This window comes from Carettochelys insculpta, chromosome 13 (genome assembly GCF_033958435.1).
Source record: "Carettochelys insculpta isolate YL-2023 chromosome 13, ASM3395843v1, whole genome shotgun sequence".
NCBI lineage: Eukaryota > Metazoa > Chordata > Testudines > Carettochelyidae > Carettochelys > Carettochelys insculpta.
Window position 1 is genome coordinate 7,081,013 of NC_134149.1, and position 17,060 is coordinate 7,098,072.

Sequence of the window (17,060 nt, forward strand, 5' to 3'; positions counted from 1 at the left end):
AAAACTTCAAAAATGGCCATGTAAATACGTATTCAGTGCCTCATTAGAATGCCGGCAGCCGCGGCACTTTGAAATTGACGCAGCTCGCTGCCGCACAGCTCCTCCAGACGGGGCTCCTTTTCGAAAGGACCCCAGCAACTTCAAAATCCCCTTATTCCTAACAGCAGCACTTCATTAGTAAACATTTACACAGCCATTTTGAAGTTTTGGGCTAGTGTAGATGTAGCCTTAATAAATTTTGTTAAAGTACTACAGGACTGCTTTTTTGTTTTGTGAAGATGCAGACAAGTACGGCTACCTCTCTCTGACATATAACGAAACAAACTGACTTCAAAGGGGACGCTATTTTTAAACCATTAAAATTACTCCCATTCAGGACCATGAACAAAAAAAAAATCTCTAATTCTTCCATTTGACAGCACTTGGTAATTTTTACTTTTCACTGTACAGGCAGCCACTGTCCCACTTTGTATCTGGGGCTTTTTTTCACAGCAACACCAGTTTTAAGAAAAATATGATTGCAAGACAAAACATCCCTAACGCAGTACAGAAAGCTACTTTTCATTCACTTTTTAAAACAGATTACACTTCAAGCTGTACCTTTAAAGTATATTCTTAACTGTGTGCATCTGAATCTTCCACGCCCTGGGCCCCATTCTCATCTTACTAACAAAGGTGAAGGAATTGACTTCAGCATCATGTTAAATTAAGATCTGAATCCTGAAATGTTCTGCTCATAGGCAGACCAGAGCAGCTGAACAGATCTGAAATAAAACTACATATTCTGACTGTACCCTTTCCTGCTCCTGGTAGTTAAATCTACCACCCTCTGTAAAAGTTACACCCCTTCGGAAGTTAAGAACACATTTACAGGAAGAGCATGGAACCAAATTTAATCATCTCAATGTTGATAAGAGAAGAAGACACTTAATACGTATATGCTCCGAGTTGTATGTGAAAATAGGCTTTTAATATTCACTGACACGTATGAGCCTCTGGAAGAAACCATCTAGTTGAGAAGTGACAGCGTCTGCCAGAGAAGCTTTATCCTCCTGTCAGACTCTCGTCCTATTTTAACAGTGGTACTGAATTTTTCTGCAGCACTGCTGCCATGCTGTGCTGAGCTCTTGACGGATCTATGTTTCCAGAATCCACGGGGGGAAGGGAGGCTGCAGGAAGAGGACATGTCTCTGACAACCTTCTTGCAGAGAGCCCTACATGTTGTTCCACCCAAGCAATAAGCTATAGGACCTGCACCTAGATCTAGTAGATCTCCTGGGATCCCTGAGACACATGGCACATCCAGGGAGAAGCCCTTTGCTCCACACACCACACCACACCAGCTCTCACAACCTGTCTTCTTCCTTAGTAGGGACTCTGTCTGGCTACTGCAGAGCCAGAACCTCACAAGAACAGGTATTTTGGGCTGGGGGTGAGGCATCTGCCAATACTGCAGCTAACACAGGCTAAATCCAAGCACTAAAAACAAGACCATGTGAGAATTTTATAAAATTTTAATACACTGTAGTCACAAAAAATTCACTCTGGTAGAGAGACTAAAGCATGTCCTTCAAGATGAAAATCTGAAGTGGGTTGTACCCACAAAAGCTCATTACCGAATAAATAAATTTGTTAGTCTTTAATGTGCTACAGGACTGCTTGTCGTTAAGGATGGGGAATCTCAGTATCCTGGAACGTCTCAGAGTGTATTTTAGAAGGCAGAAGAGGTTGAGGTTTTTTTTAAAACCTTTAATACGGTCAATAAACTAGACATTGTATGGGTGACAGAGGAGCAAAAAAAAAAGCTTAGCAGTTCTGTGGGATATTTATTGGATCAAGACCAATACAAGCAAGACAAATGTGTAAGGTTTCCAGTGATAATGCAGGAGTAGGTGAAAATACTGGGGCCTGAGCACATCTCCAACAGACTCAGAGTCCACCAGTTCTTAAAAGAAGCCTTTGCACTTCCGAACTGCAACCTCAAGCAAACACCAAAAAAGAAATCGTAACTGGCCTGACTAGCCCATTAGGATTAACAGATTACATTAAAAGCCCCCTCAAAAGAATCTTTGAGATGAATTCCATTGCTGCACATGGGATTCTTCTTCCAGCAGGTTTCTTGACATAGCCAAAGTGTTGTGCCAAAGACGTAAGAAGTATTCCTAGATTTGGCACAAGACAAAAGCAAAATTCAAGTCAAGGTCTGGCAGACGATTTGGTACATTTCAGCTACATCTGACAGATTTGGCTCCATAACAATGTCATTAACCCAATGTGTCAGCCTTAAATACAAAACAGACCACAAAAAATATGTAATTTAGCCATTATTGTTTTTGGAGCTACTGTATTATGACCATATTTCAGTCACAACCATGGTTCTATCCAGAGCCTCCAATATAGCTCATACCTTTATCTCAGAGGATAGCTGTGTTAATCTGTAGCTACAAACACACACACAAAACCAGAAACATGCAGTCCTGTAGCACCTTAAAGACTAATTTTATTTATTAAGTAATGAGCTTTTGTGGGTAAGACCCACTTCATCAGATTCCAATTCAACCCAGTGATTCAATGGCAATATCTTTTGAACGATTTTATATTTATCACCAAGTGACCTATAGCTGAGAAGTACAATTTGGCCTTCAGAAGTTCTTCAGTTATCCTATAATATGCTCATAGAAGAATATAAGCCCTGATTTAATGCCGATCCGTTCTGTTAGCTCAGCACTGTGCTAGTAATTCCATTCCCAAATAAACTGACACAGCCTACTGCAATAACACTAAGACTCTGGGCTTCAGACAAGTAATGATGCACAGGAAAAAATGAGCAATTGCAAAATTAAATCCAACCACACAGCCTCAGTGGAAGTCTCAGAGCAGTTTCAGTGGTACCGTGAAAGTCTAACACACTATTCGGAAACAAGATATATTCATCAGACATAACCGTGGCACCCTTTCAACTGCTGTAAATTAAGCTATGGATCCATGCTATTGGGCTCATCAGCAGCTAAATGCTCTTCCAGATGAGACGGGGTCTGTGGAATGATGATTTTTTTCAGATTCAGACTCCAAGTGTGGACCCAGCTTAGCAACATTTGAATTTACGAACACTATTTCACTCTGACCCATAATCAGTTTCACTGTACACTTACTAACCAACCAAAGAGTGCCCATTGATAACTGAAGTTTACAAATATATGAATTGAGAAATATGCTGCTTGATTAACAATTGGAGTTGGATTTGAGGATATTTGCTTAGTGTGTTTTCATATGTGATGCTGACCATTTGAGTCTTAAGTTACAAAGCTCCAAGAGTAGAAGCTGAGATTCAAAGAAGTTAATACAAAGCTATCTGGAACCCAATCCCCTTAATTTCTCACTGCTGTAAAAATGTAAATTGATAAAACTGGAAAAAAGAAAGAATATAAGAATGGCCACACTAGGTCAGACTAAATGTCTGTCTAGCCTAGTATCCAGTCTTCTGACAGTGGCCAATGCCAGGTGCCCTGAAGGGAACGAACAGAAGGTAATCATCAAGCAATTCCTCCTGTCAGCCATTCACAGTTCTGATAAACAGAGGCTTAAAACTCGATCAGTCATACAACTATGAAAATGTACATCAATTTATGTACTGATATCAGCCACCAAAATTATTTCAAAAAATAAAAATAGAAATTAACCATTATTAAAGACTCCTAAAAACCAAACATTTCAACAATAAGATTTGGTTTTACTACTTTAAAATCAAAAGACATCAGCCTTTTTCCCCCCAGTTATATTTATAGGCACTAATGTTTACAATGCAAACACAACTTAAGAATTAGAAGGCAAAACTTTGACTCTGTTTCTTTGACAAAGCAGAAGGAAGTCCCAAACATCAAACCTCATAGGAGGCAAGAAGTAGATTTGGTTAACTACTTTCAGTCTTAAGAAAGACAGCGCAGATTGAACCTCTCTAGTCCAGAACTCTCTCATCCGGAACATCCATGGTGCCGCATGATTTTAGTTAGCTGGACAACCACTCACCAAGGGGGAGGCCAAGTTTCCCATGGTCCCATAAAATTTGTTTGAGCAATCAAAGATCCTCTGCTCCCCTCCAAGGGGCATGCCACACAGAGAGACATGCTGGCCTCAGCAACTGTCCGCTTTGAGGCTGTATGGCAGCACAGCAGTCAGGGGAGCCTGTCCATAGAGCCCTCTAGGCTGCCAGCCAGGACTTGCCTATAGTAAGGGACTTCTAGCCAAAGCCTGTACCTGGCACTGCCTCTGCACTCAAACCCCTACACTCCCTCCTGCATCCAAACTCCCTCCCTGACCCTTCTGTATCCGTGTCCCAGGTCCTAAACCCAAACTCCTTCTCAGAATCCACCCCCCAACCTCAACCTTCTACCCAGAGTTCCCACCTGTACCCAAACTCTGTTCCAGATCCCACACCTCCTCTATTACTAACATAGAAAAACACAGCCCAAGACCACTTACCAAATTCTTGGCTTGACCCCTCTGAAAGTTACTGCTCACACCAGCATACCGGGTCAGAGTTCAGATTCTCCAGAGAACCTTTGCCACTCATTTCCATGCACTAGCAATTTAATATCACCTCCCCATCAACCCCACTGTACCACTTACTTACTATTTCTTGACTTTAAAATGTTTCATTTTGTGCCTACACATTTCTGTTTCGCACCCTCACATGGATTTGTAAGATTTAAACCATAGCGCCTCTTCAGCACAATTCACTTAATATTTTTCATTCTCAGACAACCAAAAGCTAAAAAGATGTAGTCACTACACAGAACTTCTAGATGTAAATGGCTTTTAATGGACTCCCAATATTCAAAAAGAGATAAACATTCTAAATAGAGTATCAAAATGTTTTCCAACTGGGCAAACTGCAAACACACACACACAAACCCCATTCTAGACCCTGAATGGATCTTGACATCATATATTGGAAACAGTTAGCTAATCAGAAATTTTCTTCCATAAAGATTTCAATAGTGTCCAATTCAGGACTTTTTCGCATCATGGGTAGAATTACAACCCAATTACACACAACTTCAGAGTACAATTAAAAAAGGGATCCGCACTCTGGAGAGAGAACAGCTGGTTCAGGGAACTGGTCCAACAGCTTGCAAAGCCTAATTTGTTCTAGCCTTATTTTGTATTTTAATCAACTGGTTCCCAACTGGATCACTTCTGAGGGCAGTGCTCTACTTTTACATTTCATGCCCATGTAGCCGGTTCCCTTGGTGTGCAGGCTTCCGCCTGTGTGAATTACAGGTTCTGCTGCCAGCCTTGGGTACCTCAGCCTTTTCCTCAGGCACACCACTGCCTGATATTATCAGCAATGCCCCCTGAAGCATCCTCACCCGCATTCCTCGATCACCACCAGACAGACACAGAGCATGGTGTGACCCACCACCTCCAATGGCAAACCCCTGTTTTAGGTGATTCTGTAAACGATCTCCAGGGACCACGGGCCAGTTTTCTTTCCCTTCTAAATCCCTCCCCTGCCAGGCAAACCATTTTTGCTGGCCGGCCGGGAGGTCGCTTAGCCAGACTTCCTATTCCAGCCGCTTTCGGCTCCTCCGCCTGCCCTTGGAAGCCAACTACAGCCTGGGCGTCCACTCGACCGCTGCCTCGGTTCCTGCTTTCTTAGCCCCGGCCAGATCCGCAGAACGATAGCGAAGCCCCGGGCTAAGCCCTTGCAGGCAGGGCAGGGCCATGTGCTTCCCACAGGCGCAGCAATGAGAGGGAGAGGGGACACGCCGCCGCTCGTTATTTCTGCAGGACCTGGGGGATTGTCCCCCGCCCAAGCCTGGCGGGTTACAATCCCCACGGGGGCGGGGGCAGCAAGACTCTTCGGCAGCTCTGCCGCTTTCCAGCCCACCTTCGGCTCGGGGCGGGGGGCGCTCCGCTCCGGGCTCAGAAAATGGGGGGGCGGGTGTTGCGATGAGCCCAGGGCCCACATTTCGGAGCTGCCGACGGGCGGGGTGTGATCAGCTCCTCGGCTGCGGAAGTGCCCGGTGCCGGGTCGGGGCCCGGGCCCGGGGGGCAGGGGGGTGCGGTGGCCGGTGCCTGCTCTGGGCCCGAGGGCGGGGGTGCCCGGTGCCGGGTCTGGGCCCAGGGGTCAGTAGCCGGGGGCTGCCCCGGGAGCAGCGAGCCCCAGGCACAGAACGGGGGCGGGGGCCCGAGATTTACTTACAAAGCGATTAATGCTCCAGCGAAACATCGCGCCGCGGCGGCGGGGCTCCAGGAGGCGGGCAGCCGGTGGGACAAGCCCTGCAGAGAAGCACTGCGGCGGTGCCGGGCCCGGCCTTGCCACCCGCCGCCCCACCCCGGTCACCGACGCCCGGCTCCCGGCCGCATGGCTGCGCCCCGCGCCGGGGGCTCTCCTTCGCCGCCGGGGGCGCCGCGGCTAGGCTCTCCCCGGCCGCCGCGGCTCCCAGCCGGGCACCATCGCCTTCGCCCCCGCAGGCTCGGCTCCAGGGCGCGGGGCTGCTCCTGCCGCGGACACCCCCGGGGGCCCCTGCCCGCCTCCCCGCCAAGGCTCAGGGCGCACGACGCGCCAGCCGCCTCCAGCCCGCCGTGCGCTCTGCGCCCGCCCCGCTTACTTCCACTTTCCCTTACTGCGCGCCCCGCCGCCCAGAGCTTTTGTCTGGCTGGTTCTCGGGGGCGGGCCCGGCCCTTCCCGGAGCAGCCTGGGATGTGTAGTAGGCCCCAGCCGGGGCCCAGGGCAGCCGCTGCTCCGCCCCCGGCTCAGCCCGGGGAGGGGGCGCAAACGCGCTCCCGGGCAGCTGGGGGAGCTCCAGGCGGCTGCTGCTGCGCGCCGGGGTGGGGTGGGGCGAGGCAGCCGCCCCCTAGCCTGGCGGACTGCCGTGAAAGCGGTACAGGGAGGAGGGCCCCGTGCTGCGTGGCGGGGGTTGACGCGGGGGCCGCTCCGAGGCTTGGTAAGTGGCTGAGGTTTTCCGCGCAGGGGTGCAGGGTGGGGGGCAGGAAGGGGCGTGGGGCTGCGGGTGGTTTGGTGAAGGAGGGGGTTGGGGCCTGGGGCAGGAGATGGGGGTGCAGGGGCCTGGAGGGGGTGTGGGAGCAGGATAGGATTCTGGCCTAGGAGAGGGTGCAGGTCTGGGGGAGAGAAGGAGAGGGAGCTGGGGTGCCTGGAGGCACTAGCTTAGGAGGCTGCTAACCAGCAGCCAATGGGAGCTGAGCGACTGTGCTGGAGGCGGGGACAGTGAGTGATGCTTCTCCCTCCCTGTCTACATGCAGAGGCAGGAGGAGCAGCTTTCTGCTTCACCTTGGGCCCCCTCCCTGCCTGGGGCTTCTGGAAGGGTGGCCATGATCCAGAGGGAAACCCTGGGTGGGCTGAATCTTGCCCACTCCCAGTCTAGGGATAACTCCGGATTGCTTTACACACATAAGAAATGCCTCGGAAGAACCTGCACACCTGGGAAAAGTTATTCATATGGGGAATGAAGATCACAGAGGCCCCCTTGGGGTTGTCACCCTTGTGCAGCTCTCTCACCTGCCCTCTGGGGTGCCCTACCATCCTGCTCTGCTGAGCCAGAAGCACATGTTTCTCACAGTCAAGATAACAGCCTTGCTCCCCAGAGAGCAACATAAATGCAGAACAAGCTCAGCTCCGGGAAGGCTCCGCTATAAGGAGCCTTGGGTGGAAGGGGCAGAGCCAAAGGCAGAAAGTCCTTAGCACCCACCAGATCACGATGCGTTCACCCCTTCCCATACGCACACTGTTCCCTCCAATTCTTTTCTATTCCTGAGCAGAATAAATTTTGCTATACGCGCCAAGGCAGGCGCCGATGTTCCTCACCAATAGAAACACTTGCTGCCCCAATTGCTTGGTCTGCATTAGTGAGTTCTTTCCGAAAATCAGGCCCTTTTTTGAAAGAACATGCGCCACGTCTACACACCAAACGCACTCTTTCAATCTGAAATCGGAGGCACGTGGCTTTTCTTCCAGAAGTTGTCTTCCACTCCCGGCTCAGGAAGAGTGCTTTTTTATGAAAGATTCTTTTGGAAAAAAATGTGTGTAGATGCCCTGGGGGGCCTTTTTTGAAAGAGCAGTCCTCATGGGCCGGATTTTTCAATCCCTGACCTGTTGTTTTTTAAAAGAGGCAGGGCCGTGTGGACGTGTTCTGTTAAAGAAGCAGCTCAAGCTTTTGATGCGCTTTTTCAAAAGGTTTTTTTCGACGAGCTCTTTCAGAAAATCTTCTTTTGAAAGATTGCTGTAGTGTAGACATAGCCTGAGGGTGGCTGAGTGTGCTCTGCTAATCGGGTGGAGGACACCTGCATTGCTCCTGGGTGGCTGCTGAAACACTCAGCTTGCAGGGAACACTACCCTCCCCCAGCCCTCAGAGCTACACTAGACGTGTTGCAAGATGCAAATTCAACTTTTTCATCATCCTGCTAGGGGAAGACAGGGTTAACGTGGGAGACGTTTTCTGGAAACATTACAGTTGTTATAAAGCTTGTTCTCGCATCATCTGCATCCTTCAACAAAAATAAATACCTGCATGACTTTGTCTTCATAAAGTTGCTCCTCGGGTGATTTTATATAAGTCAGCACTAGGGACAATAAATCAAGGGAGGTGTACTTTCACAAACATATCTTAGCTCCTCTATCTCCGCAGCTGGGTCACCATTATCAAAGGGCAGAAGGAGAGCCTCCCTCATAACAGTGATAGCGCAAAACAGTGGGTCAACATAATCAAATGTTGTCTTTCCATCTTCACGTGCAGACTTCAGCATTCTCAGATGATGGGGAAGAACATCTGGAGTGGACACACAATAGGCCTCATGACCTCGTGGCTCTGGTTTTGACTTTGAGAGAGTGGAAAAGCCAGTTTCAAGTGTTCCGATTCTGGCTGTGGAGTCTGCATGGCTGTTAGTGCAAGACCTATTTTCATAGCCCAACCGGACAGGGCCCCTGTGGGCGGGTGCTGTCAGACCACTCAATAAGCTTTGTAGTGCTGGTGGTTCACGTGGGCAAGGTTCTAAGGGCACAACCCTGGAAAGAGCTGTATGTTCTGGTGATGGGACAATCCAGACCTCATTGGAAAGTGAGTGAGTCTGGAGGGCAGAAGCCCAAACTTCTTTCTTCACAGCCCTAAAAACATAGAGAACATTTGTATTTAACTTTTTAAAGCGAGAATTGTACCTTGTTAATTAAAAAAACCAAGTCAGCTTTGCTGCGCTTAAACAGGAATTGTTAGGAACCCAGTAAGGGAGAGACTAATGTGTGGGAGGGGTGTCTGTTAAACCTGCAAGTCCATTAAATATGAGGGTTTATTTCCACCCACCCCGACCAGGCTTCCCCAAGCCGCTCCTCCCACAGAAAATCCTGGCACTCACCAGAGCTGGAGGAGCTGCCGGCCCACCCCACAGGGCTGGAACTGCTGGCCTGCCATGAGGCTGGAGCTGCTGGGCCTCTCTGTGCAGCTGGAGAAGCTGCCACCACCAGAGCTGCCATGCACTGCTCTCACCAATGGTGGGTCACCTGTGCCGTCTGCCTGCGTACATGTCCCCCCGTTGGGAGGAATGCATGGTGGCTCTGGCAGCAGCGGTCCAGGCTGCAGTGGGGGTTCAGCAGTGGCGGCTCAGGTGGCTCAGGTAAGTCACCTGACTTTTTTTCAGGGAGTGGAGGGTGGGATTTAGGATTTTATGGGCCCCAATTAAGAAGAGTTGGGGAACAACAGGGTGGCTGGCAGACATCTGTTGTTCCCAAAGTCTGCTAAATTGGGGTCTGTAAAATCAAGGGGTTACTGTACTGTAAAAAGGAATCTGGCACTCCAGCAGGCTGAGGGTACTTGCACTGTCCTGAAAGGGCATGAAAGTAAAAGAAATCTTAAGAATGTCCAAGTTACATGCAAAGATCTTGACCTGGAGGGACTCCCCAGATATCCTCAGCCAAATGGAGTCTAAGACAGCGATGCCCAGGCTGGTAAGGTGCCTTGGGGATGCAGTGAGTGAGGTGGGCTGCAGAGCCAGGGCACTCTTGTTTGCATGGGGTGCATTCTCCCCATAAGCGCTGCTAGTCCTTGCAAGTTCTCAGGGACACAGATGGGCGGGTAAAGAGGGCAGCTGCCCTGAAACTCAGTGATTTTAAAGGGCCTCAGGGCTCCTGGTTGCAGTCACGGCTGCTGTGACTGCAGCAGCTGCTGGAACCTTGGGCAGTGCTAAAGGTCTAGGTGCGGGGACGGAGCTAGCTCCCAGTCCCACCCCTTCTGCCCCAGTTCCCACTCCTTCTGTGGGCCCAGAGCCATGCCATACCCACTTTGCTGTGAGCCCAGCAAAATCTGTCAGCCACTCTACATGTTTTAGATAGCAACATGCATGTTTTGTGGAGTTTATTCCGCTCTCATTCCTTTTAGAGACAATCTCATCCAGTGAGATATGTGCACCAAAAGGAGAAACTCCTCTGGCTATCACATTTTTTATGGTGCACTGGGTCTCCCTTTGTCATGCCCTTTTTTTCCTGACTTGCACCTCTGCACAGCCTGGCCAGGATTTACAGTTTGGATTTACAACAAGAAATTACAATCTCTGAGTAGATGAACCAAGCAAAATCCTTGCATGAAAAAGCAGCATTTTTAGATTGGCTGTATTTAGTCAGAACTATTGCTTTTATAGGGGCAGACACCTCTCCCCTAACTAGAATATCTCCATTTTGTTCCATATTTAAGATGAAAGTAGCACTAATCAATATCCTTCCTGCATTTTTAAAGCACGTTGTTTGGGATTACATCGTTACTGATCTTCCAGAGTCAAAATACAATAGTAACAACAAGAAGACTAAAAGCACCTCAAGGAATTATTTTTAAACACGTTGTTAACTAATACAGTGAAGGTGCTCAGGAACTAAGGTGCGAACCTCTTCAATTTAGCTTTAGACATCTCACCCCTCTTAGTCATCACATACTACAGGTTGAACCTCTCTAGTCTAGCACTCTCTGGTCCAACTGAAGCATCCTCACCCGCATGATTTTAGTCCATCCATGATGTGGTCCGTCATGATTTTAGTTAGCCAGATGATCACTTGTCATGGGTATGGCCAAGTGTCCTGTGGTCTCGTTAAACAACCAACCACCAGTCCTGGCTTTCAGGGTTCTGTGCTGTTATTTAGCCCTATTTTACCCCAGTGAGCCCAATAAAGAGTGGAAGTGTTCGCAATGCTGTTAGACAGTATTGATCTTCCATGGTTTGGCAAATTCTGTGGCTCATCACCAGTCGGGTCCCAAGTGTGCCACTCTAGAGACATTCAACCTGCACTATACTTCAGGCACACATTATAATATTCTCTTTCTCAGAAATTTGTTGGCCAGATTAACAAACCGTGTGTTCACACAGCTGTGCATGTTGCTGTGGATCTGATCCAAAGACAGTTTAAATAACCTGCAGTCTTTCCACTCACTTCCATTTTTAGCATTGATGTGCTACTCATAGGCTCAGGGTGTAAGTGAACATTTCAATTTACTTTTTTTCCTTGCTCACAAACTTATACTGAAGAAAACAGCAACGCATCAAGATCACAGAGATGATCATCAACAGAGCACTCATGGCAGATAGGCAGGAGCCCAGTGGCGATGTTGCATCTGATGAAGTGGGTCTTTGCCCACAAAAGCTTATGCTCCAAAATATCTGTTAGTTTATAAGGTGCCACAGGACTTCTCATTGTTTTAGCAATGATTAGGTCTCGCCTCACAGATCCAGTACCCCTTTCTTCTTGGTCTTCTGAGAAGCTGTCTTAAAAAAGGTGTTAAGAGCTACTGGGGTTTTTCTTTTAAAATGCATCATGTAGCATGTTAAGAGAGGGTTGGCTCAGTGGAGTGGCAGGTTGGATTCTGAAAACAAGAGATGTATATTAGATGCCCCGTTACTGGTACCCTGGAAAGTGGCCCTCTAAGCCACCTGCCTCCGAATTCATTGGTCGTTAGCTGCAGAAAGTCATTCAGAACTTTAGGAGTCGCTAGTTGCTACAGCAGTTGCTCTTCTGAATCCTAAACAGTGAAAGCGGAGTGTCAACCAAAGGGGTCACCCCGACATACCTCACATAGAAAGAAGGGCGAGTGCTGGGCAAACTGACTCAGGCATACGGAAAATACTGGACTGAGTTTCCTAAATCTCCTTTCTCCTCCAGGCATATAAACTGCATAATCTAAACCCTCCTAGGGTAGGAATATCCACCCCTTGCATTCCAGTCCTGAGAAGGGAATCCAGGTCTGTCCCCGGTGGAAGGGCTGAAAGGGAGAAAGAGAGTGAGCCAGTTCTGAGTTAACACCTCATTCCCCAGTTATGCAGGAGCCCAACAGCAATAGCAGGAGGCCACTGTGACAGTCCTTTTTGGGTTCTCCAGGACTCAGAAAATGACATTGTTCTGCAGCTTTAACAAGTTTTGTTCTTCCAAACAGCCTCATGATGACACATTCAGGCTGTTAAATGGTACCACGAGTGCTGGCTACAAGCCCTTCTATTTAACCACCTAAAGAGATGTGAGTTGGTGAGAGCAGAACTTCATATTGGGTATGGTGTGCTTTGATGCCCTTCTGTGGATGCTAAGCATGGTAAATGACATCCAAAAGACCTTCTTCTGCCTTTGCAGGAATCCACCTCCAGATCTCATCCGGTCAAGAATATCTGCAGAGTTGGCTCAATTTCTAAGTCATGTGGCTTCCCTGAGCTTTGAGTGGTGAAAGGGAGATTGTCATTCTGGGACATGCTGAACCTTGAGCAACCTTTAAGTTTGCACATCAAGAGAAGCCAGAGCAAAGCATAGCCTAGAGGGAAGTCTGGCACATGCCAGAAAATATTGCCCCAAAATTCCTCTGGTACTGCATGCAGTTAGTGCAGTAGCTTCTCTGCAGCTTTCTGACTCCCCGCCCACTCCCAGTGCCCGGGTTGTGGGAGAATGGGCCTTCAATGTGACTTGTTCTCAGCAGGAAAAAAATGTCACATCTGGAGCTTCATAAAACTATGTTAGTAACAACATATGAAAATAGAATATTTTCACCATCAGAAGTAGAAACAAACAAGCACAGACACTTATCTTTTCAGTTAATTCAGTTCTTTGCTTGTTCTGCCATCATGTGGCCAGTCAAAGAATATGTGACAAGATACGAGAGATACATTTCCTGGACACTACAGTACAAATCAAGGATGGCCTAATGGGTACCACACTCTACTGGAAACCCATTGATGGCTATACTTACCTACGTGCTTCTAGCTTCCATCCTGCACACACACAACTAGATCCATTGTTTACAGTCAAGCCCTTAGGTACAATAGCATTTGCTCTGTTCCTACTGACAGAGACCAAAAACTAAAAGATCTTTATCAAATATTCATACACCTGAATTACCCATCAGGAGAAATAAAAAAACAAATCAACAGGGCCAGACAAATACCCAGAGACCAGCTACTCCAAGATAGGCCCCAAAAAGCCAATAACAGAACACCACTGGTCATTACCTACAGCGCCCAACTCAAACCACTGCAACACATTATTAAAGACCTACAACCAATCCTTAATCAGGATGCCACACTCCAGAAGGCCCTAGGTGACAGGCCTGTTCTCTCCTGCAGACAACCTTCCAACCTTATGAGGATTCTCGTCAACAGCCACAGTCTATACTGCAGGAACACCAGTCCTAGGACTTTTCCTTGCAACAAAGCCCGCTGCCAGCTTTGTCCACTTATCTATTCTGGAGATACCATTACTTGACCTAACGAGGTTAGTCACAGAATCACGGGCATATTCTCATGCTCCTCTACTAACATCATATATGCCATCATGTGCCAACAATGCCCAGATGCTTTGTATATTGCACAGACTTCAAACTCTCTCCAAGAAAGAGTTAATGGGCACAAAACAAATATCAAAACACTCCTGATCCACAAACTAGTTAGTCTACATTTAAATGGAGTGGGCCATTCTGTTAATGACTTAAGAGTTTGTGTCTTATTGAAGAAGAATTTTCACTCTGCTTTGGAAAGAGAGACTGCTGAACTCTCTTTCATATTCAAATTCGACACATTAACACGTGGTTTGAACTGGGATGCAAATTTTCTGGGACACTATAGGGGCTCTTTTGCATACTTGGCTTAATCTAATTCTTGCCTCCCCCCACCCACCACTCTGCTCTCTGATTTGCTCACCTTGATAGTTTTTTTTTCTGATTTGTCAACCTTGATTACTATTTTTAGTTCTCTGTGCCTTAAATATCGAGTCTGTTCTGGTATGGCTATGGTCTGAAGCAGTAGGTCTGTCCCATGAAAGCTCACCTAATAAATTATTTTGTTAGTCTTTAAAGTGCTACTTTGCTGCTTTTTTGTTTTGATAGTAAATAGACAAGCACGGCTTTCTCTCTGTTACTGTGTAACAAGATGTTGCCCTTTGAGTGCAACTGTTTCTTAACCTGGAACGTATTATTAGCTAGTAATTGTGAAGGCTTTTTTGTGCTGTCTTTAAAGTTTTGTGAAACTATGTAATATTTTTCTCCAAATTCAAAGAAAAGGAAACTTTTCAAAATTAAGAAATATAACTTAAAACCACAACTGATTGTTTCTTTACAGATCTGCAGCTTGTGTATTTAGTCATATCTCCATCCAATCAGTGGAATATGTTAATTTATTCCTACTTGGGTTCTGTATTTTAGGACATGAAACATAAAAGTTGTGTTGATTTTTAATGTCATAGTATTCTTAAACTCGGCTTGTACAAACTATCCCTCAGATCAGACATTGCTTAAATGTTTCCATAAAACTCAAGTTGTAACACTCTCCTTAGTTGGATGGCTAACCTGTAGCTAACATGGACTGTAGCAATAGCCAGCTGGTTGCCAGCTGATTGTAAAATGCCACATAATACAGTATTCGATGAGAGGATACAGGGGGAGAATAGCTTTACAGATAGTGACTGCAGCAATCAAACTTCCTTAGTAACTTCGGTTGCAACTAGATACCTTAGGGCTTTCTCTCTGGCTCCAGTTAAAATCCCACTGAAAGTAGCCCTGTAATAATGGTTTCAAATACCAAGTGTAAACATTAAAGCAATGTCTGATCTGAGAGAGAGTTTGTACAGTAACTCGGACCACTAAGTCAACACATCCTTGTTCCAAGGAAGAGGTGGAGAAAACCTAGGAAATGTACAAACCCAAAGCAAACCAAACACCCAACCAAACAGAAATTCTGCTTAAAGGTTACGGAAGACCAGGAGCACCTCTCCTGCCAGTCTTGATACAAGAACTAATGCTTGACCACTGCAGTAAGTGCAACAGAGAACAGTATATGTAGCCGGAAGGTTGTGATCTTTCCACACTGCCATCACTGCTCCACCCCCTAGCATAATCTCTCAACTCCTATTGGCTGTTTCCTATTGGCTGTCCCTGCCCCCAGCACAATCTCTTAGCTCCCACTGGCTGCTGGGCAGGAGCCACCTTGGTTAGTGCCTCTTGGCCAGGGCCTGCTGCTGGTACCCCAGCTCCTCATGCACCTCAACTCCCTTGTTCAGGTCATGGAATCCCAGTGCTGGAAGGGACCTCAGGAGGTCATCTAGTTCTGTCCACCTCCCCGAGCAGGATCAGCCCCCGACTAAGTCATCCCAGCCACCCAAGCCCTCTTCACCCCTTTATCCATCCAAAGTGTCACAACTCCTTCCCAGACCCTGCACCTCCTTGTGCATCCCTCCCCGAGGCCAGAATGTTCTCCTGCACCCACAACTGCTCCAGATGGCAGTCAACAAGCAGGTCAAATCATTGCATGTGCAGGTAAATGTCAGTGCAAACACTCCCCTTTCTTCCTAACCTGGAATAGCTGTTGTTGGCTTTGACATCCAACTACACCCCATTTAAAGGCCAATCTCCAAATATACTGAATGTGTATCAAACTAAGCCAGCAAATGCCGGAACGTTCTGGCTTTAGGCTCTAACATTCTGCTCAGGAGATTGGGCCCAGCTGCAGGAAATGGGGGCCAGAGCACACATGACTTCCAGATGCAGCAGAACCTCCTTTAGCACCTATCCCTCCCTGCTCTGAGGGAACACATCACATACTGCTACCTCCTGGCCCAGAGATGGGCAATAATTTTGATGAGGAGGCAGGGTATATCCATGTGCTGCCTGTGCCTCAAGCACCGTCCAGGCATCTCCCATTGGCTGGTTTCTGGCCAATGGGAGTGGTGAGATTGTGCTGGGTGTGAGGGCAGCGGTACACAGAGAGCACATGTCCCCCCACCATCAGCCAGCGTGAGTGGCATGTAGGGGCGGAGCAGGCAGGGAGCCTGCCCAAGGCTCCCACTGGGCTGCAGGCTAGCTCTGGTGGTTTGTTGGGCTGAATGTGGCTCACAGGCCGTATTTTGCCTGCCTTTGGCATAGCCTCTTTCCCCAGCAGTTCCACACCACCAAAGGGTGGAGGGGGAAGCTGCTATGTTTGACAAAATTATCATTATCTTAGCCAAAAAAGCCGTAGTAGTATAGGGCAGAGGTACAGACTGTGACAGGATGGAGAACATATGCTCCACCTCCCTTGCCTCCACACCACTGGAGGGACAAGATCCTCATCTGGAAGGGGTGCAGGAAGTAGGGGTGCAAGGAGAGTGCAGCACCCCATGTGTTATGGTGGGTCCTGGTGCCAGCATGCCCTGGGTCCTGGCTGCTGCCCCCAACTTCATCTTCCTTACCCTGTCCGGGGCCCCCTCAAAGAGACATTGCCCTGCTCCCAGTACCCAGCTATGGGGGAAGTGGACAGAGATAAAGGGTCTGGCTTTCAGCTCCCCACTGTTAAAGTTGTGCCAGCACCTGTCAGCTGTTGTGAATCAGCAAATCTGGGCCTCTGGTTCAGGGATCGTAGGTTTAGAGGTAGGGAGAGCTCAGTGGGTCTGGGAGAGAGATAGGTGGCGTGGCCTGAACCAGTATGTTTCATGGGGCAGGCTGAGGGAAAGACGTGGTTCCTGGGTTGAAATGGGGAGAGAGGCTCCCCTATCAGGCTTTCAAACAATGGCTCCCACAAGATGAATGTGGAGAAGAGAATTTCTCTTCATCCCTCCCTCC

General features: G+C 47.9%; 1 protein-coding gene across 5 annotated transcripts in view; it reads right to left on the reverse strand.

The window, feature by feature from the left end:
• The window catches only part of ATP11C (ATPase phospholipid transporting 11C (ATP11C blood group)), a 125,002-nt gene extending 118,319 nt beyond the window's left edge, over window positions 1-6,683 (reverse strand). The window contains exon 1 of one of the 5 annotated variants that reach the window (XR_012647384.1): window positions 6,206-6,680. Coding sequence is in view for 4 of the 5 variants with exons in the window: in XM_075008176.1 (XP_074864277.1) it covers window positions 6,206-6,232 (27 nt within the window). In the remaining variant the exon portion in view is untranslated. Of the gene's footprint in view, window positions 1-6,205 lie in introns of all 5 variants that reach the window. The other 4 variants (XM_075008176.1, XM_075008173.1, XM_075008174.1 and 1 more) reach the window with 4 other exon arrangements.
• Between the last annotated feature and the right edge of the window lie 10,377 nt (window positions 6,684-17,060).